This window comes from Dromaius novaehollandiae, chromosome 20 (assembly GCF_036370855.1).
Source record: "Dromaius novaehollandiae isolate bDroNov1 chromosome 20, bDroNov1.hap1, whole genome shotgun sequence".
NCBI classification, from domain to species: domain Eukaryota; kingdom Metazoa; phylum Chordata; class Aves; order Casuariiformes; family Dromaiidae; genus Dromaius; species Dromaius novaehollandiae.
In genome coordinates, this window is record NC_088117.1 from 10,234,431 (window position 1) to 10,255,684 (window position 21,254).

Here is a 21,254-nt window from a genome sequence, read left to right on the forward strand (position 1 = left end):
CCCATTCGCACCCTAGGAAGTAACATGTTACTTTAAAATAAATAAATAAATAGAGATCACTTTCCATTTCCAGTTGTTTTTGCAAAGTGGAACTTGAGGAGAGGCACCAGCCAGTATTAACGCTGTGCTGCAAAGTTTCCCAAAGCAGAAAGACTCGGTGCCAGAATGAACTGAAGATGCCTTTATGCAGCGGGATACAGACCATTGCCCAACGCTTCAAACAGGTATTTGTCCAAATTTTGGCAGCTATAGCGACCGTTCCAGACCTTTCTGGATCCGGTACATCCCTGTCCGGGAGCTTCGCTTCAGGGAGAGCCTCAAGCCAAGAGCTCCCTTTCCAACCCGCTTTATTTCAAACCTCTCCCTGCGGATGGGCCTGTTTTACGCTATCGGGACCATCCGTCCCCCCCCAAGCACCCACCACCGCGACGCGGCTCCCGCGCAGCGGCTCAGCACAAAACACGTCCGTACGATGAAAACGGGCTACAGAAATTAATCTGCTGGCTACTTAGTTTGCAAAGCTGCTTAAAAAGCTCAGATTCGCCGGCTCCTGAGAAGCGCCACTGAAAACAGATCTCCAGATTATGGGAAATAAAGCTCTGGATGTTTATATAAAGTATTACTTGGGGAGTATAACGAGATCAGCAGAGCCCTCTAATCGAATATCTGCATCGCTCTCTCCTCTGCTTCTAACATTTGCCAATATATCGTGCTGTATTAAGGGGATAGGGTGCGTTCAGAGCCGGCGGAGAGGTCGCTGGAAGCCTTCCCCGCGCTCAAAGGGATGAGGATGGAAGCTGCTCATCCCAGCACCTTCTAACGAGTTTGTGCCACCTCCGTAGTAACATCAGTTTAGGGTGGAAAGGGGCAAATCCTGACATTTTACCCCAAAGTCTCCCATATGCTTTGACCAGATAGTTTCCAGCTTACACTTAGTACTTTTTGAGGCAAGTCCTCTCATCTGAACCAGACTAACAAGGACTAATATCCAGTATCAAGGATTTTTTTCAGTCTAATAAGCTGAGATCTCTGCAACCGGGGAAGAACAGGATTTTGTTTTTTAAATGCTCCTCACGAAAGGGTTTAATAGCAAGTTTAACACATACGTGTAATGACACACACAGCACTAACACTCTCGCAACGCCGCAGCTATCCCCGATTTACGCTCATTTAAGCATGAAAACCAAGCCGGAATTTCTCATGTATACTCCATCCCTACGGTGAGGAGAGAAAAAGCCAGTTATCCTCCTGGGCCGAATTTCCTCATCCCTCTCTCCATCCCCGCATTGACTCGGGTCTAGGCAAAGGCAGGTATTTTACTAGTGCACGTATTCCACCTGGAAATGGGATTTAACAGGGCATTTACAGAGCACCAGGCAGACACACAGTTACAGTAGTATGAAGACGGCTTATCCAAGCAAAGCTCGCTCTCTCTGCAATATCCGAAAGAAACCCTGCATAACAGCGTAATTACGTTTGCAGAGCGGGGAGCATTAGGGAAAGTTGTATTGCTTTTGCTGGGCTGGTCTAATTAATTTGGTACAACTTGAGCACGGAGATAAGGCCCAAGGGACTGGTTGGGGTGGAACATAAATGCTGCATTTCAGCAAGGAGGGTTAGGAGGGGAACTGGAAACGGCATCTGATCCGCAACTCCCCTCCTTCCACCGCCTGCTCCCAGAACGATTCCCTCCCGCTTTATCAGGGTGAAAATCATCTGGACGCGAAAGGACAACGCTCAGGGCTCCTAATGGGAAACGATCGACACAGCTGAAAGGCAGCGGCCCCAAAAAAGCTCGCTGACCCAAAAATTGAAGTTATTTTATTGACATGGGTAAGAGAGTGCCAACACGCAGTTAAATACAGGCTCTCCATTTCCCCCTTTTTGATGCACCTCCACCCTGTTTTCCCTTTTCCACATGCCTCCCAACTTGGATTAATTTTCACTGCTTAAACAGGCGTATATGACACTACGAAACGGTGATCTTTCTTCCGCTTTCAAATAATCCTTCTCTTAGCAACTGCCTGCAACAACACGTACACAGTGTAAAAGGTACGGAGAATCCACCAGACTCTGCATACACAGCATAAAAAAGCATTACAGGACTAAAGATTAGCTGCCCAGGATCTGTGCTTATGCAGAATACGTCATCATTCGCCTTAGACTTGGCCACGCGCTAACCTGGCCCAGCCCCGCATCTGCACGCAGGCTCTTCTCATCCAAAACCTCTCTTCAAGCACAGAATTCAAGTGCAAGAACAACTACGTGGATTTCTGTCACACTACCATATACTCAGCTGTACACGGCCTGAATCAGGAGTTATTAAGAACATTTGTTTAGAAGGCAGCATGATACTTTTAAAAAGCCATAGAGCAAATAAGACAGGTCTGGCTCCTGCAAAAGTTACTGCAGCACTTACTAGGCTGAGCTGTTAAGAATAAATCGCTCCTCTACATACTGCAATCAGGGCTAGACGGGAAAAAAAATTTAAGGTTATACAGTATTTTACAGAGCTGTAAACACCGAGGAAGATAAAACATCCTTCTTCAAGGTGTAGCTTCCAATCTGAGAAGCTTTTACTCAAAACGGTACTGCCTCAAGTTCCACGGAGAAGAGGCTTCGCATCTGCCGAGCGCGTTCGCGGAGGGGAGAATAAATCACATTTTATGTAAAGTCATCATGACCCACCGCTTCTGGTTGCATTCAAGCAGCAGACTGGGACTTCAAAAATAATAATAAAGCAAAACCCACAACGAGAGCATTCCCTCTCCAGGACCGGAGGAGACACCAACATCTGCCTGATGGACATCTGGCAAGAGGCTCGCGTCTCGGAGCGGGGCAGAAAGTCAAGGCATCACGTAACATCCCTCGCGGTCTCATGAATAACGCATCCTTCCAGGGAAGGAAGCCGTTCCACGTCGTTTTATAACTCCCCTTCGACTCAAAGGCACAAACCAGTTGCCACGTGTCGGTCCAGGGACAGTGCCGCGTGGAGTCACACGTTCAGGTCCGTGCGCTATGTCAAACCTTACACGCTACCACCCAAGGAGCACGTACACCCCCCGCTACGTATAGCTGACACCCACTGCGTGCCCGGGCTCTGCGCACCAAGGGAGACTGCGCATATTCCAAGATAATTGACACAGTTTCCCAAAAACACAGTATTTTTCCTCAAAGAGTCCTTGCCCTGCACAGCTTTTAAATAAGCTTGTGTGTTTCTGTGTATATAGATACACATATATAAATGTGTATATAAATATGCATATATAAACGCTCCTACAGACACGTCGGTTGATCTCTGAGCCGCTCCAGCCCCCAGCCCTCCCCGGGGCTCCCGCTCGGCTTTCCCGCGTTACGGCACACGCGCGGCCTCTCGCCGGAGTCACCAGCATGACCGCGCACCTCGCGTTAGCTGGGCGCACGCTGGTCCAGGAAAACACAAGTTTGCAGTCCTCAAATACTTTCTCAGTGCTGCCCCGAGTAAACCAAGGAGGAAGAAATTCACTGTTTTGAAACAAAAGCGATACCAATTTGCCAAGCGTCAGAAAAGAAGTCAACGACCCTGATTTTGGTTTCCAGCCTTCTCACAGGCTCTTGCTTAGCATCAAGCTTTAGCCCAGCTCAAACGCTCAACTTTTGAACTCGTCTCTCCTCCTTAACCGCATGAGATGATCTCTCAGCTCTTTTGTACCCACCACATGTTCTGGTCAACCACACGCCCGTATCTGCACAGGACTTCACGGTGACGCCGTCATCACGCGCGCATCCGCCTTCCCCACAACCCGCCTGACTCAGACGCGGCGGCGGATCTGCAGAGCGGAGAACAGCACCGTCCACGCGCGGCAACGGCTCACGCAGGCTCTTGGAAAACAGCGGCACCATCTCTGGTTACTGTCCCACAGACCCACGCAGGACGGACACTGCAGGGAGCCTGCAAATTACTGGTTTTACCTTGCATCACTTTGTCTTTTTTTAAACAGATTATTTCCTCTGAAGAACGGCTCATGGCTTTCAGAAGCAACCAGCGACTCTCAGGGGCCCCCTTAACTCAGAATCTCTTGAAAATGGATCTCACTTTCACCCATCCTGATAAAAATCAGACTTTTTTCGAGATTTTCAAATGGAGGCACTACTCCTCCCCTTAGAGGAAAACCCAAATCAACCAAGGCCTCTTTAATAGAGACGAGATGGGAGGAGGCCAGCAACCTCACTGAGAAGCTCGGACATCCCACTTGAGGTTGATGTGCCCCATGCACCAAGCCAGCCCCAAACCCGTTTGCACCTGCTCTGAGGGAGGCTTTTGCATGCACCAAATGTCAAAAAACCCACAGGTGACCTCCCTGCACCAGTGAGACCTTCTAGCGTAGCGCAGGTCCAAGGTGTCCTGCCTTGTCCTCGTGCAATAGTCCATATGGGAGGTGATGGACCATTGCACCTCGCCGGGGATGGAGCAACCCCGCACTGCTCAGCCCCAGGCAGAGCAGCCACCGGAGCCAGTGGAAAGCAGAGCCGTGGAGACGGGAATGTGCCACCATCTCCTGCCATTCACAGCAACATTGTCCTTTTCAAGGAAAACAAATGCTTAATTACAAAGAAAAGTTATAAACCATGAACGCTGCCAGGAAAGAGCTCTGGACCTAGCACCACTCACATCTCCAGGGCTGAAGCGGAATTGTTTGCTCCGATGTTTTCCCTTTTCCCACACATTTTCCCACAGCCCATCCACCCCCTCGCAGACTCACGGAGCGGGGAAGGGGCAATAAGCCAGCCCACACCACAGTTCATCTGAGCTTTGGTTTCCCAGCTCTAACGTGGAGATGACCGCGCTCTGCCTTCCCAGATTGTCTGCATTATCTGTTCCCAAGGATTACGGCCCCCGTTCGCAAAGCGCCCGGTACAACGCAGTCCCAGGCAGAGCCTGGACCTGCCGGTCCACAAGGTAACATAAATACCACAAACAGGAACATCTGCAACTGCTCAGCTTTTTGGGGAGCGCTCTTATGTCCACGGTTATGGAAGATTCCCACAGAATCAAAGCCTGGAGGCAGCACTCAAAATCCTGCAGAATGTAACCGAGGGCTGTAAAGTGCCTTAACAAACCCACAGAGCTTTATTACAGACACCTAATTATTGAACACAAGACTTGCTTTTAAGCCGTCCACAGAGAAGTTCTCCAAAAGTCCTTTCAGAAGAACAACAGCAAAAACAATGCCGGAGTATCCGGGGAGAGAGCACAGAGCATCAGAAACAACCCAAAACCCCGGCTGCTCATCATCGCCGGCTCAGTCGATGCTAATTAAGTTGCGAGCTCTCAGCAAGCAGCCACGAGGGTTTCTGAAAGCCAGCGAGCAAGCCAAGGAGAACCGGGTGGGAAGTAAAGAAGTAGAGATATATCCTCAGCCTAATGGACACTGAAAACATTAAACCTCAAGAAAGAAATGAGCCAGAAAGTGCTTTGCTGCTCCGGCCCCCTCCGCGATACAGGCTTGGAGCCTGGAGGGCTGGGACACGACGGAGCAGACGGGTGAGGCTTTTACTCCATCCCCAGGAACCGACCTGCCCAAACCCACCTTCTTGCACCGTCAGGGCACGATGGAGAACCTCTGCCCCCCAAAACGGGCAGCCTAACCCACGAGCAAGGCCCACCACCCCCAGCGCCAGCCCAGCCGCCTGGTTGGGAGCAGACAGGCGGCACATTTTAACCCATTTTAACCCATTTTACTTCCACGTTGCCTGGTCCCGCAGCATTAAGATTTTTGTGAAGTTGCACAGAAAAGCTAAAATTGAGCTGTCGTCTCCGTAGAGCCGGGAATCTCGCCCCATTTGGGGGCAGGAGGTCTCCAGGGTGACATGGATGCGATGGGATGGGGACAGGCGCTGGCTCAGGGACAAGGACACATTTTCGGGGCCATCTCTGCAACTCAAATTCTACGGGTTGCACCGGTAGCAGTTTTCCACCAGCACCATTTCTTGCAAGACTCATCTGAAACGCCTGTAAAACAGCGGGAAGACACTGGGCATCGTGGGGAAAACATGAACCACATTTGGAGAGGGAAAACGAGACACGAGCCGTGTCACGGACATACAAGTCCCACGGCCAGGTCCCCCAAACCACGGGACTGTCCTTAGGGAAAGGAGACGGCAGGAGGAGTCTTTCCTACTTTTCCTTTACATTTTTCCTAGCTTTTTATTTGCAAACAGGCAGGCTGGAAAATCAAAAGCAGGCTGCAGTTATCAGCACGAGCAGCACCACCACAGCAGTCAGAGGACTCGAGAAAAATAAAATTATACCAAAGTCTCTGGTTCGGGAAGGGCTGAGGGAGCAAAGCGCTGCTGCTAGCCCCGCGCCGGACGGCGTTGCTGCCCACAGCCCCGCGAGCTTTGGAGGGGGGGACAACCCGAGCTCCCTCCCTCCCCGGCACGTTTATCTGCATCTCTCACTTCATTTTACTTTCACAATTTTTTTTCCTGGAGTAAAATACTAAGCAGGCAGAGGGAGGAGAAGTTTGACGTTTATTCTTCAGCACTCAGATGCAAAACAAAGCGCCATTGCTAATGCGACAGAGACAAAATCAGGCAGGTATTAAGTTACCTTTCGCATAACGACAAGTTAAATACCCCTTTTTGCAAATATACCTGTGCTATTACCTCCTGCACCCTGTCATAAGGGAGCTCCGCCTGCTCCTGCCACAACGGTGCCTAAATCACGCTAATAACAGCTCTGCTCCAGCGAATAACAGGTTTCCATGGAAGGGGACCACCACCCGACACGCGGCTTCAGCCCGCGCGCGGCATCGTCACGCTGCTACACTGCTATTAGGGATCCGTCTCGGAAAAATCCAAATTACAGAGCAGACCCAGAAAGCGGATTCAAGCAGTTCCCCCTCTCGCATCCGCACGAGCCCGGGCTTCTCCCCATCCGGGGCCCGGGTTAGCCGAGAAAGCTTGGGAGAAAGCGGGCGCCGCAGCCCGGGACGCGGTGGCCTTGGGCGCTATTCCCGCCGCGCGCTGCTCCCCGCGGAGAGGCCACGTAACGCGCTTACGGGGACAACGCGCAAACCCCGGCGGGTGCCGGGAAGAGCTGCAACGGGCGGGTTTGCAAGCAGACGCCCCGCAGCGAGCCCCGCTCTGCCAACCCGGGGGCTTCGATCCACCCTGGAGGAAGTCCAGGACTTCGGAAAGGACCAAAGCAGGCCAACGTGCTCTTGGTTTTGGGTGAGGGCCGAAATTAAAAAACAAAAGACACTCGAGCCTTAAATTTGCATCAGAATCCCATATTGCAGCATTGTCCTTCTCCACAAAGGACCAGATTTCGCACGCGCTGCCAAAAGCATCAGGCAACATGAAAAATGCAGTAGGCCTTCATCTTCCATCAATAAATTTGTTTTTTTCTATAGCGATTTCCACCCGTCCCAGCAGCTGTATGCTAATTTCCCCCTAAGCACTGCTTTATTATCGCTTGGAACAGATGTTACAGCTGCTCCAAAATCGGGAGGTTACCAAAACTATTAACCTCAGCCAGGAGCCAGGCTGAGCCCTGCACGCTGCTGCCAGGCTCCCCGCGCGTCCGGCGAGGAGCCGTCCGAGCCATCCCCGGCAACAACGGGACCGAGAACGAGCCGATAGAAATACCCTTAAATATCTTCCATAAAATGAAGAGGAGCGAGCGGTTGATGGAAGAAATGTCATCTAGAAGCTTGTTCCAAAACTGGTGGAAATTAACCAAAAGATTCCCACGGGTCTTAAAACCTTGGGCACAAGATGCAGATGCAACGACCTCTTATTTTGGTGGGGGGGAGGGTCTGTCTTTGTGCGTGTGTATGTGCAAACAGAGTCATTTCAGCCACGGATAAATTCAGCTGGGAAAGGTTTAGCATTCCCAACGGAGCCGATTTCTCCAGTGCAACCCAGTGTGGCTCCTGGAGTAATTAATGCCAGAATCTGTTTATGACCTTTGAATAAATTGTTCTTTTCTGAAGGGAAAGCTGTTAAACACGTTAGCAAATATAATTAAGGGGGAAGGGTGCGGGGGGGGGGACAAAAATCTGGAATTAATTCTCTCTCTAATTAGAAATGCTTCTTGTGACAACCTGGCTTTAAAAAAAAAAATAAGTCTAATCACGCGGATACTGTAGTTTCATTAAAGCTTCCTCATTATCCTTTTTCAGATGACTGAACTGTCAACGAGGGAACTTTACCTCTATCCTCTGCCACCCCTATGGAGAAGGTTTCAGCATCCTCCGCGCGGGTGAAGCGCCGTGGCCAGGCCAGACGTGTATTTCAGCAGGCAGAAAAACGCCGCGAGAAGCAGCAGTGATCAGATCCGGGAGGTCCCAGGAAAAGGTGGAAACTCCCTCAGCGTTAGCATCCCTATCGCTGGGAATGGGAAAAGCCAAACCTCCCCGAGCCGACCTACCTGCAAGGGTTAAAGCTGGACCACAGATGTGCAACGCTGGCCAATGCCCGGCCTTCACCGAACCTTAACTGCTCCGTGAAAGCAGCGTAGAAAGGCTTGTATCTAGCAGTATCCCGGATTTTTTCTTTTTTTTAGTTCTTAGAAAGCCCAGCAAAAAACTTAGTTTCATGTAAAACAGTGTCACTGAATAAGCACGCTCCCCCGCATCTCCAGCTGCTTTTGCAAACCAAGACGACCTACGCGCCAGGACAGCCAGCGAACCACCGCGGTCCCGGGGAGAGATGAGCAGGGACAGGTGCCGATATTCCCGTTTCCCTGGGAATATCACATTCCGGCGCACACGGGCCAGCAAATCTCCGCACAGCACTCGCATTTCACACCCTGCAACTGTGCACGCAGAAATCCTCCCTTCTGGAGGAGCCGGGGTGCCCGAGCTGCCCGCGCGCCCCAGCCCTCCTCCCGGCCTCGGGCACTGTGCATCCTTCCCTCCTAGGGCTCTGCCAGCCAGGCTGCGGATTCCTGGAGGTCAGGGCACTGCGGCTTTTTCCAAAAAAGAAGAAACCCCTTCTCATTGCTCAGCAATGAGCCCTAACCCTCCAGGACCGGGGTGCATGTTAGGGAGCTCCCGCATCCCTGCGTGAACTCGGGTGCTCCCAGCCCGGCACAGCTGCAAACTACCGCAAGTACCCGATAAATCCCAGGAGCTCAACAGCTTTTTCATGCAAATAAAACCAGTTTATAAAACAAGTCTCGCTTTAGCGCAACTGGGGCCGCAGCGAGGATGCTGCCCGGCACCGGCATCCCAACAGGGCTCCGCGCGCGCAGTGTGGCCCGCGGGAGATGCCGGTTACTTTTCTCCGGGCGGGATAACCTTGGGCGAGACGGGGGCTGCCGTGCTCCCAGCTGCTCGAGGCTCGGGCAGGCGTTTGGTTTCCACCTGGCCAAACACCTTCCTCACGTGCGGGAGGGAGCTCGGCAGCTTCCACGAGCAATTCTGCGTTCGCGGCACTGAGCGCAAATCACTTTTCCCGCTCCGCCCGCGTTTCGCCTGCGGCTCTTCTCCTCCCTCGCAGCCTTCCAAGCGCCAGATGTTCCACTTAGCAGCTAAACCGCTACGAAACACAGATAGGCACGCTGCAGAAGGGCCAATTTCCCCCATCCCATCAGGATTAAAGAGCCTGTCTGAACAGAAAGGGAGCAAGTTTCCTCTAGAGGAACCTTTTAACCTGCCCCCCTGCCCCTTTTATCACCAAATTCAGTTTTTGGACAGAAATACGGCCCCGGTCCAGCCAGGCATGAGCGCACAGGGCTGCCACGTGCCGAGGTCCCGGCCAGAGCCACGGGACAGCTTTGAGGACAACTGGTGTCACAGCAAATAAACACGGGTTTGGGGCTGGGTCCCCGCCGCAGACCGCGCTACGCCACGCACCGACGGGGCGAGCCTGCTCGAGGAACCAGCGAGGAGCCCAGCGCACGCAGCAAGTCAGGCTGTGACTCACGTTGGTGCCTCTCCAAGAAGGTGAAGGAGGATCTTCCAGCTGAATAGCTGCTGTCCCCCCCCCCCCCGGGCGGTCCCGCAGGTTACAAAACACCAGGAATAGACTGCATGTTATCTCCTGCCACCCAAGCAACGGCGCGCTGGGCGGAAGGGAGACAATGGGAAGTCGCATCCTTTGTTTGGAGACGGGAAGGGCCCGCGGGTCCGGCTGGAGCGGCCGCTGCAGGGGGGCGAGAGGGGGGAGAAGACCTGCACTTAGAGATCCTCCGACACACATACGGGTTCCAGAGGGCTTTTTGGACAGCCTGGGAAATGTGATGACCAAGTGACTTCTCCCAAGGGTAACTACTGACTTACAGAGCAAAGGGGTTTAAGAGACGAAACACCGATTAGCAACTGCAGAGCTGCCTGCACCCATGTTCTTCCCATCCCTCCTATGGTGGAGTCACACAGGCTTCTGCTGGAGCTAAAACTCCCTCTGACACAAGAAAAAAATAAAAAAAAAAAAGACTCAGATGCATAAATTACCTCTTACAGGTTCACCTCATTTGGTTAAACTGGGTGAAACATCTTTCCAGCAACGGTATCTTAGCTAAAATTTACCATTAGCACAGCCTGGACCCATCAGTGCTGGGCTAGTGCAGAACGGGCTCCTGGTAAACACTCCCAGCAGAAGCATCCAGGAGCCGGGAGCACGTCCGCAGGCACCTCGCGCTGCTCGACAGCCCCACGCTTGGCGGAAAAGGTCACACCTCCCGGGCGAGCTTTGCTACACCTGCACCAAACACCCGGCACGAGAATAAGCAGATCACAAGCCACGGGGATCAGGGGTCACAAGGGCGCTAATAAACCTGCTATAAGAGGCCTGAATAGCAATGACCCAAGCAGCAAAGCTGCATTAGGTGCGCAGCTAGGTGCTTTGCTCGCTGGCTTGGCAAAGCTTCGCTTGGCCCCTCTTCTGCGAGCACGGAGGCTCCTAACCCTCCACCAGCAGTCACGGAGGGTGGAGAGGGAAGGAGGGGTTGCGTTCGGGTTGTATCATCAGATGAAGTACAACCCTGAGCTGCAACCAAGGAAAACATGAGGAAAAAGTCATTTTTATTAGAAACAGACTTTTTTTTCCAGGCTGTCTTGGTTCTTTAAGGGGAAATGCAACACTGGGAAAAGCCTCTTAATTAATGCTGGGTTTGAAGCTGTCAAACGGAGATTTTTATTAACAGTTGCCATGCAAAAAAAAAAAAAAAAGACGACGAGAGTCCTCCCCCTCCCTGAAAAGGATCATCGGGGGAACAAACCTGGGAGTAAGAAAGGCGGCTGCAATTAAACTGTGCTGCAAACCAGGGAGTCGAGATTGCAGAGCCCACGCAAAGAACTCAGCGGGGGCAAGGGAAGGTGCCCGGGGACTGACCGGGCTCGGTCCTGCACGTCGCCATTCCCATCTCGCATGGCCCGGGCCAGCTCCCGGGACCGGGTGATCTTGGAGGTGCCCGGACATCGGATTCCCCCCAATCTCCGTGCAAAGGGAAAAGCTACTCCGGCTATGGCAGGGGTACCGCCACCGGGAAACGTGGGCGAAAGGCTGCAAACGCCAAGGCTGGTCTGCCCCAAGGAAACACCCCAGGTTCTCGCCTCGGGCTCACACCAGCGTTAGTCGGGGACGACTCGCTCCGCATGGCTCCAACTGGCTAAAGGACGGGAGTCCCGGGCAAGGGCACGTGCCACCGAGGACACGGCCCAGCCTGGCTGCCGGGCGGGGATGCTCTCGCACAGGAGAAAGGCTGCAAATTAATTTAATTAAAAAAAAAAAATCAAACACGGGAATGGCATATGCGAGAGACTCTTAGATACAGGCTCGAGGGGATTGAAGGAGGAAATGCTGCAGGGAAAGAGCTGCAACGCTGCGAAACAGAAGGTTTGGCTCTTTAAGAAGGGACAAAGCAGCAGATCAAAAATTCGCCCTCAGGTCAGTCTTAAGCAACATTTCCAACAGAGCCAAAAGCCAGGTCCCTTCTGGCTCCAGATGGGCTGGAGAAAGCGAAGGCGCCGAGGCAGCAGCACCAGTAACCCCCACAGCCGTGGGGCACGGCAGGGAGCTGGGGACCAGCACCCACCAGCTGGCTCAGGGTTACGACGCTCAGCCCCTTCTCTGGCCACCCAAGAGAGGACACAGCTACCCCCCGCACCTCCAGCACCACCTGAGCCCTGATGCACACCTAGCTCGGCTTAGCAAAAGAAGAAGCCTAAATTCTGCAGCCCGCTTTCTCCCCTACCACCTCGCTCCATCGCAGCTACAGGAGTTAAGTGGAGCAAGTGCCGGTGCTAAAAACCGCCCGCTTCTCCCCGGAGGGTCCGAGCCGCAAGGTACCCCAGCTCTTGGCATGGAGCAACGCCGCCGAGAAGGACAAGCCAAGCGTTTTCTGCAGCTCATCAACACGCTGCTGAGACAGAAGGCAGCTTCCAAGCCTGGCCCACCTTGACAAGTGACCAAATTCACTGGGTTTTCTGGCTTTGTATCTTTAAAGGCGCCTGTTCATCCCAGAGCCGGGTCCTGCTGGGTGCTTAACGCAGGTATGCAACGCCCGGCAGCCGCTCGCGGGGAAGGGCAACGCCTGTGCTCCTGCTCATCCCTCCTGGCACAGCCGGCCGGATCCACCCAACACCCCAACACAATGCACGCTCCCCCGCAGCCACTCCTTAAATCACATCTTGCAACCTCAAACAGCAAGAAGAGGGCACTACCCCCAGAACGCAAGGTTTTAGGGCACTATTTGGCATTTGCTGTCTGCAGTGTCGTGGGGGACATCAAGGGGGGCTGGAAGAGAGACCGCAACTGGCTGCTGCTTGCAACGGGCTCATGAGTTTGTCTGTAAGAGCCAGAGCACCTCTTTCTTCCTTTGGAAAGCTTCGCACATCCGAACGGGAAGTCACCGAGACGCAGTAAACAGGGATATGCAACGAGGCCATTTTTTATAGCCTTTCTTGGAACAGAAGGCGGCTTTAAGAAACAGGGAGTAAATAAAAAAGCAAGAGGAGCGGAGCAGGGTGAATCGGGAGGCAGCGATGCAGAGCAGCCCAGCAGTGGACGGATCAGAAAACACGAATTCGTGTTTCAGCCTCCCCCGTGCAAAGGCAGTGGGGCCGCTGCCGAGGCGGCAGAGCACACGTGTGACAGCGGGGCACGTTCTCAGCCTCCTGCCTCGGCAGCGGCCTCCTGGACCCCCACTCGCCCGAGATGAGGGGCGTCTTTGTAGCACGCAGCACCCGGGGCCGAAAGACAACCGGACTCTCCGCAGCGGCAATCCCAGGTCCCTGCCGAGCATCCCGGCACCGTCCCACCCGACGGACGGCACAGCCGGCCCCGCGCAGCCCAGCCACCCCCTCTCACCACTCCGGGGACGAGTCGGTTCTGATAATACCGAGCTATATTTAGCTTCTATCATGACATATGGAAGCAATTACAAGTGTTGTAGCTATGAAGCTTCCAAGCAGCGCGTTAAAGTCCCGAAGCCTCGTGAATAATTGCTAGTGCCAAATATGCCAACGTGCCTCGATCCTCGGTGGACCTGGGGGAAGGAGCTGGTGCAAACCACCTGCGCTGAGCTGTCACGGCAAGTCAGTGCCTACATCACCGATAAACAGGGCTTCCATATCACATTATTTTATTTCCATCCTCCGGAAAAAAACCCAGCAACCATAAAGTCTTCCGAGTCTGCTCACCCAGGTGTAGTGTGTTATTCAAACCCATCATGGAAAGCCCGTTGTCTGCCTGTTTCCCTATTAATATCCCAGGCAGAAGAGCGGGCAGCCAAATCGTCATGCCAATTAGGTTTGTTGTATCTCATCAGTCTCAAGAGCCCAAATAAAACCTCTCTGTGCTGCAGGAGGAGATGAATTATCTATAGAGAGATGCTGATATGCTCCAAAACAAGAATTCTTAATGAGCAGATCGCTACTGCTAACTTAAAGAAAAGTCTGCACATATATACACACACACACACCCCATATATATATATATATATATATATATATATATATATATATATAGTAGCATAATTTCAAGTATCCAGGAGACTTAGAAGCAACAAAACCCACAAATATTTAGCAGTGTCCACGCCAACCCTACAGGAAGGGTAAATACAACATTATATTACTTAGAGTCTCAAGGTTTCAGCAAGCTGGATGATCAAGCCCTGAAAGTGCCCAACTGCTTGGATAAAGGTACTAATTTCCATCTGTCTACATCCCTGTCAGGGAAGATTAATTTTATCACAGACAAATGAAAATGGAAAAAAAAAAAAAAAAACACACACACACACCACCACCACTATCAACCCCACCCAAATCTGCAATAAAAACCTGCCATGACACAAAAAGTCATTTCATTTGTCCTTGATCAAAGGCTTGACAAAATTACAATTCAAACCTAATTATGAAAATTGGAAATACAAAACCAATGAAAAACCAAAGCTCAAAACTCTCCATCTTAATCGCAGAGGGGACACGGGATACACGAGAGGCAGCTGCACCACAGGGTGTCAGAGACGGGAAATCAGTGCCAGCTTTGGGGGAATATAGAGGGAAATGCGGGGGAGAAGGAGGGTCCTGGAGCTGCTGCGGAAAGGGATGGGGAGAGGGATGCTGAGGAGCGGGGAGAAACGCCGTCCTGGAAGTCGTGCACGGGGGCGGGAGGATTGCAAGCCGGAGGGGTGCTGCATCTGCTCACATTTGCACATAAAGATGCCCCTTGCATCACTTGTGGTTTATGAACCGGCAAAACAGCTTGAAACGCCCCCCAAAACCCAATCATGGTAATAGGCACAACAATCGATAAACACCGAGGGCAAGTACACCAGCTCCACGTCCCGCCTCTTCACGAGCGGCATCTGCAGCAAAAGCCACGAGCAGAAACGAAGCTCTAGCTCCAGGCTCACCGAAACCGGCCAGAGCTTTTCCTGCTCATCGCGTTCCTCTGCGGAGGTTGAGTAACGTTGGGCTGATCAGCGGATGGGGTCATTGCATCCTGGCAGGCGCCGCCGAGGAACAGACTCACATCTCTGGAATCGGGCTTGAAAAAGCAAACTGCAGATCTCAGCCCAACGAGGATTTTTTCTTTTTTTTTTTTAAACACCACAAGGAACTAAACGGACATACCCTAGTGTCAAGGAGGAAACCACGGCTGTGGGGCCAACCTGCCTATTTTATTGTCCTGCTTTCCCTGCTGCCTCATCCACAGCTGGTCTTGCCAGGTTGAACAAGACCCAACTCTCCAACCCCCAACAGCTGCGAGCAAAAACGAGCTCCCCGGCAAATCGGCGCAGAGGGAAAAGAAGAAAACACACAACAGCATCTCGATCTCAAAGCATCAGCCGTGCCCAGAGACAGGATTTTACCTCCGGCCTTTGAAACCATGCTCACCTCGGGCAAAACGCTGTTTCTCGTTACACACCTGCACAGCCCTGTTCAAGTCACCGAGCAGGGTGAAGAACAGAGTATTGCTGGATGCTGCAAGTCTAACGCGAGCGTCTCGTCCCCTGGCATTCAGAGAAAATGGAAAAAAAGTCTCCGTAGCGAAGACGACAGCTGGTTAGCCAGCCCAGCCACCACGCCGAACGTGCATTTGTAGTCAAAAGCGAGCTCTGAGGTTTATAAGCCATCTCGCACATCCCTGCCCCGGCGCCTGGACACATCACAGCTGTTCGACAACGGGTCCCTAGGTTCTTCCTTCAAAATCGGGCCCAGAGAGGCGAAGCCGCTCGCTGCTAGTCACGGCGCGAGCCCGAGGCGCTGGGACCCCCGGCGAGGGCTGCAGACCCCCATCGGGAGTCCCGTCCCCAGCGCTGCAGACGCGCAGGAGGTAAAGAGCAGGAAGACACCTCCTGTCTTTAGCTGCCTTGGGGGAGAAATCGCAGACTCCCAGATTCAGGAACTGGCAGGTAAACATCAAATCCCAAATACGTAAGAGCAAGTATAAGGACTCAGGACTACATTGATCAGGCTTTGGATCCCACCCCGGAGAGGGAAAAGCAGCACCCGTTCTCCAGGGCAAATCAGCCTCCCTGCGAGGTTCCCTCCTACGCACGGGCTCGGTGTCTGCTCCGTCCCGTGGGGCCACCTGCGACCAGGCTCTGCGGGTCTGCTTTGAAAAACAGGTTCTCGCCCAGCTGACCACCAAAGCCGCCCAATGCAGCCTTGGGCACGTTCACCTCCCACCGCCCCGAGGCCAGCAAAGCCCCCAGGTGCGGCAGGCAGAAAGCAGCTTCGTCAGCCCCAGCTGGGCTGTGAACTCTCCCCTCCACAGCCAACACCTGCCTCTGGAACCGCAGCAAGATGCTTCTTTCCAAACGAACGCTGGGACCTTCGCTAGACCTCAACTACCATTTTTAAACCCGCTCTAAATTCCCCACAGAGCAGATATTAACTGAAAGTAGATCTGTAGGGCTATAATATTTCCTTAAAAGAAAAAAAATGCATAGTATGTCATTCTCAGCATGCTCCGAGAATGCACGAGCCCATGCACAACGACTGCTCTAACGTGACCGTTTATATTTGGAAGCACCAGCTCCTTGGTCGGTTTATAGCCTGGAAACCCAAAAGGAAGTGTCACAGCATTGTCCATCCTGGGAAGAGCCATCAGGAGCTGTTGTTATTTATTCTTAACTAGCAAGTCTCGTGCACCAACACGAGAACCTGCACAGGCTGATCTGCCCTTTTAACCGTACGGTCGGGGCTTCCCACCCGGATCATCTGCAGGATCTGGGTCTTCGAGCTTGCAAGCCAGCAGCCATGTCCCCCACGTCCCCAGTGAAACACCCGCTTCGCTCTCCAAAGCACTGCTCCGAGTTTCAGCCTGAACACCCCGTAGAAGATATTTCCTCTGCCGGCTGCCCTCGATTGCAGCGATTCCTCCGAGCACGCGAGGATACGTGTTGCTGGGTAAGGAGTCGGCACAGCTGAAAACGCTGCTGGAGAGCCTGGAGCAAAACTCTCCCATGGAACGGGGGAAGAGGCGCTTGCAGGAGAGGCAGCATGTTTGCAGAGCATATATTTAGAGCTCAAGATACCATTAGACACTATTTTTCTTTGAATGCTTCAATAAAGTTAAGCAGAGCCTTGGATGTCCTTGTTACCAGGAGATTTGCCCTCCCTTTTACCAGTAACACCTGGTGCCCTTCGAAGAGGACAACGGTTTGCCCTCTCTTGTCAGCACGCAGGCGGCCGGGCAAGGACGACAAACTACCCAGTTTCATTTGTTTCTAATTGATTTCACTTCCCGATTCCCATGCAAATATCACCCAGTTTGGGTTGAAAAAAAAAAAAAAAGAGCTTTTAGACTAAAACAACCAGAGTTGATTTGTTTGTTTGTTTAAGCCCACTTCCACCAAGAAAAAAAAGAGCAGCTGGAAGCCTTTCCAGTGATGAAGCCCTGAAGTTACTGAGCCCAACGCTGCGGTCAGGCGGGCGCAGCAGGGCACGGCGGGGGCCACCGGCTCCAGCCCCCCCCCCGATCGGCCGGGGGCCTTGTGCGACGCCGGGGGCGGGGGGGGATTAATCCCATGGGCAAAGTTTGGCCCCCGAGGCCGGTATCCCCCGGGACAACGCTCCCGCACGTCCAACAAACACTGCGCTGACCACACGCCTGCACCCTGAAGGCGTTATTTGCTTTTGTTTCGGGATAACGGAGCGGGGGGGGGGGGGACGTTTCCCTCCTCCCCGTCCTCCCTCGCTCCCCCCCCGGACGCCCCCGCCGCGGCCAGCGGTTCCCACGGGCGGCCCCGGCGGGCAACGCCGCGGCGAAGCAGGGCGCTGGACGGAGGGGCCGAAGCGCACGGTCTCACATAAATGCACATATACAGACACACGTATACATGTATACACGTATACACACACACCTATACACCCGCACACACGCAGGGAGGCGCGCGAAACGCGCCCAAGCGTCCCGCGAAGTTTGGCGAGCGCGCCCGGCCGCCCGCCCCGTCCTACCTGGGACATCTGCGGCCTGAAGTTGATGTCCTTGAGGTCCACGGAGCCCGGGGAGAGGTTGTGGAGCAGCTGGCAGAGCAGCACCCCGTCCCGCAGCGCCTGCGCCAGGTCGAAGACCACCGCCGACGGCCACACCACCCGGTGGTTGGGGGGCAAAACTTTGCAGTCGATGAGCCAGCGGCCGCATTGCCTCCACTCCTCCATGGCCGCCGCGCAGGCACCCCGCCGGCCTTCCTCCTCCTCCTCCTCCTCCTCCTCCCGCTGCTGCTCGCGGCTGCTCAGGGGCAGCGGCCGGCTGCCGGGGGGGCCGCTCCGCACCTCGGCGCCGCGCTAGCGCCCCGCTCCATCGCCGCCGGCCGCCCGGGGAGGCATCGCCCCGCGCCGGGGCTGCGCGGAGGAGGAGGAGGAGGAGGAGGAGGAAGAAGGAGGAGGGAGGGGGGCGGCGCGGAGTTTTCCGGCGGAGGGCTGCCCTGCCCTGCCCTGCCCTGCCCCGCCGCTCGCGGCTAAGCGCGCCGCATCGCCCCGCGCACAAAGCGCGCAGCGGGGCCCGGCACCCACCCGCGCTGCCCCGCGCTGCGCTCCGCCACGGCTCCGGCCGCCGCCGCCGCCGCGCTGCCCGCGCCGGTCCCCGCCCCGCCGGGAGGAGCCGGCGGCCGCCCCGCCGCCCCTTCGTGCGCGGGGGCCGGGCTGCAGCCGCGCTCCCCGCCTCCTCTCCGCGGCTCCTCCCGCCGCCCGCGCTCTGCCCTGCTCCCGCGGGGCAGCTCGGCCTCCCGCCCGGCCCGGCCCGGCCCCGGGACGCTCCGTCCGCTTCCCCCCCGCCGCCCCCCGCTCGGGCTGCAGCCGCCGCGCTTAACCCAGACCAGCGGCCGCGTCCCCGGCTTCGGGGCACGAAGACCCCGCCTCATCGCCGGTGTATTCATTGCAAACCTCCGCTCTCAGCAACTCGGCAGCAAACTCGAAAAACTCTGATTTTCCCTGGTGGCTTCCGTCCAAATCGGGGCAGTTTGGAGCAGGCTCGCTTTAAGCCTGCTGCGAGTTTTCTTGGAAGAGCCTCTCCCCAGCGCGGTCACTTGATTTCCACCCCGGCTTTCCAGAGAGCCCAGGCCGGAAGCTGGGACGGGGACGAAGGGAAGCTATTAACCTGGATGTCAAACAAATGCAACGCTAATCTCTTCCAAACGTGTCCAAGTGGAGATAAAGAAGAAAGAGCCACTCTGCTGGCATGACCCGTTGTTTGCCGTGTAGGAAGGAAGATGTCCCTAAAGAATTACAAACTCTTTTTTGATATTCCAAGGAAAGTTTGGTAGGCTTTTTCATGGCACCGAAGGCAGCTCTTACTTGCTGGCACTCAGGGTGTTTCTGATCTCGCTCGGGGTGACGGCTCGTACCCCTCTGGCAGAACAGAATAAATACCACATAACCTGAGACACAGCAACATCCCCAGGCACCAGTCCCGTAACCAGAGCTACACCCTGTTCTGGGTGTATTCTGGTGCACGTTGAGTTTACTTTGCAGTTGCTCATACCCTGCGGAGGTGATTTTTCATAATAACTGCTACATTTTTTTGCTCTCCATTAAGCATTTTTTCTGGCAGACTGCTAGATCTCCTAACAGCACCCACCGGGCAAGAATCACAAGGCTACCAAGAGGCATGGAGTTGTGCCAGGGACCGTTTTGGCTCACTGCGCACCAGCCGCCTTGGGAGGTCAGGTAGGCAGGTAGAGGAGTGCAGAGCCGTTTATTATGTGTACGTAATTAAAGCTGCTAGCCGTGTCCTGGCCCCTTTACTGCTTAATAAAAGTGTTCTTGGCCCCTGGACGCTCAGGAAGAATCGCTGCAGCTGCAGAGCCAGCATCTGCGTGGGAGGTGTTGGAGCAGGAACGCGTCTCACCTGCCTCGGCAGCAATAAAACGCCTGATGGCAGAGAGAGCCTGGATAGCAGCAAAAAAAAAAACCCGTAAGGCAAGGCACAGCGGAGAGTACGTACCCAGCACACGTTCTTGTGGGCTGGGAGTTTCTGCTTATACACGTCCCGAAAGAGGAAAGTACGGGATCAATAGGGAGGACTTAGCTACTGCTTTGATTGCAGCGATAGCCGAAAGGGAGCTTGCCCAAACCGGAGGAGAATCGGCGTTGCTGGGACCGGCAGCGAGGGCCAGCGCGCCTCAAAACCATGGGTGCTGATACACTACCCTCTGCTGGAGATGCAGCGTGCTGCTTTGCTTTTCGTTTTTGGGCTTAATTGTGTGTGTTTGTATTGCCTTCCCACGTGAGAGAGGCCTGGGAGATTACTGAACGCGGTGGAAGGATAATGACAGTAATAACATTATGCTTTTTCATCCCAAAATGTCTCGCGAGCTAGGTCCGTGCAGCCCAGTTGGCAGCAGCTCTCTCCGTGGCGGAGGGCAGCAGCGAAGCGTCGCGGTGGAGCGGTTCCCGTTGCAGAGCGCGGGGGGACTGTCCGGCCGGCGAGGCAGTAGCTGTCTGGGGACTTAACAATCTGGCACAGAATAGGCAAAAATAGTCAGTAATGAAAAAAAGTAAATGCACAAACATGTGCAAGCACATCTTGCCATGCCGATCAGCTAAAACATACCAAAGAAGTGGCTGCACTTAGCTGCGAAGTAAAACCTCCCCGGTCTGCTGTGACCCCTGGGACAGGTCCCTCGGCCCCCGTCGCTCCGTGGAGAGGAGCGGTTGCGCGCTGCTTTGCTGGAGCTGCCATCTGAAAATAAACCCTGAATACGGGCCGTGTCTCTGCGCAGCCCCCGCGGCCGAACTGCCACGTGGTGCCCGTGGGTGGCCATTGCCACCTTTGGACCAGGGGGACCGTGCACCGACTGCAGCCTCGGCACCCACTGGGGAACTGCTGTCACCTGCTGCTGCTTCCGAGGTGCTTTTCGGCAGTTCCTTGCCAGCCGAGGTCTCGGGGACGCGCAGCAAGCGCTCCCCGAAGGGTCCAGGTCGGTCACTTTTGGAGGTTCCCGTTTTTCTGGCGTTTTCTCGGCAACGTAGCGACCCGCAGGCGGGTTCTTCCGTTCTGCTCCATGTTCGATGGTGGCAGAACGGGTGATTTTTCAGAGATCGAGACACCCCATCCGTGCCAAAAAAATCAGTCTGGTGCCGCTGGACGGTTCTGCGTTTCGCTCTCCAGATGCACGAGGTGGGGTCTGGGCTGCCGCCGCTCCCCTGCGCTAGCAGGAGGCGTAAATTAAGCAGCAATGTCAGGGCAATTTTAATAGAAAGCATTTTAATAGCACCTTTGTTCCTCTTTTTGGTTTTTTCTTTCTTCCCTCTTCTTTGTGTTTGGGCTAAATCCGCCGGGAAGGGGACGGCAGCCCGGCGGGAGGACGACAC

General features: G+C 54.3%; 1 protein-coding gene across 1 annotated transcript in view; it reads right to left on the reverse strand.

Annotated features, from left to right (window-relative positions):
* Positions 1-18,512, reverse strand: part of VAV2 (vav guanine nucleotide exchange factor 2) — a 147,800-nt gene extending 129,288 nt beyond the window's left edge. Inside the window, exon 1 of the mRNA XM_026094434.2 lies at positions 17,898-18,512. Within this exon, the coding sequence (XP_025950219.2) occupies positions 17,898-18,101 (204 nt within the window). The 5' untranslated portion in view covers positions 18,102-18,512. The remainder of the gene's footprint in view (positions 1-17,897) is intronic.
* Positions 18,513-21,254: the final 2,742 nt, after the last annotated feature.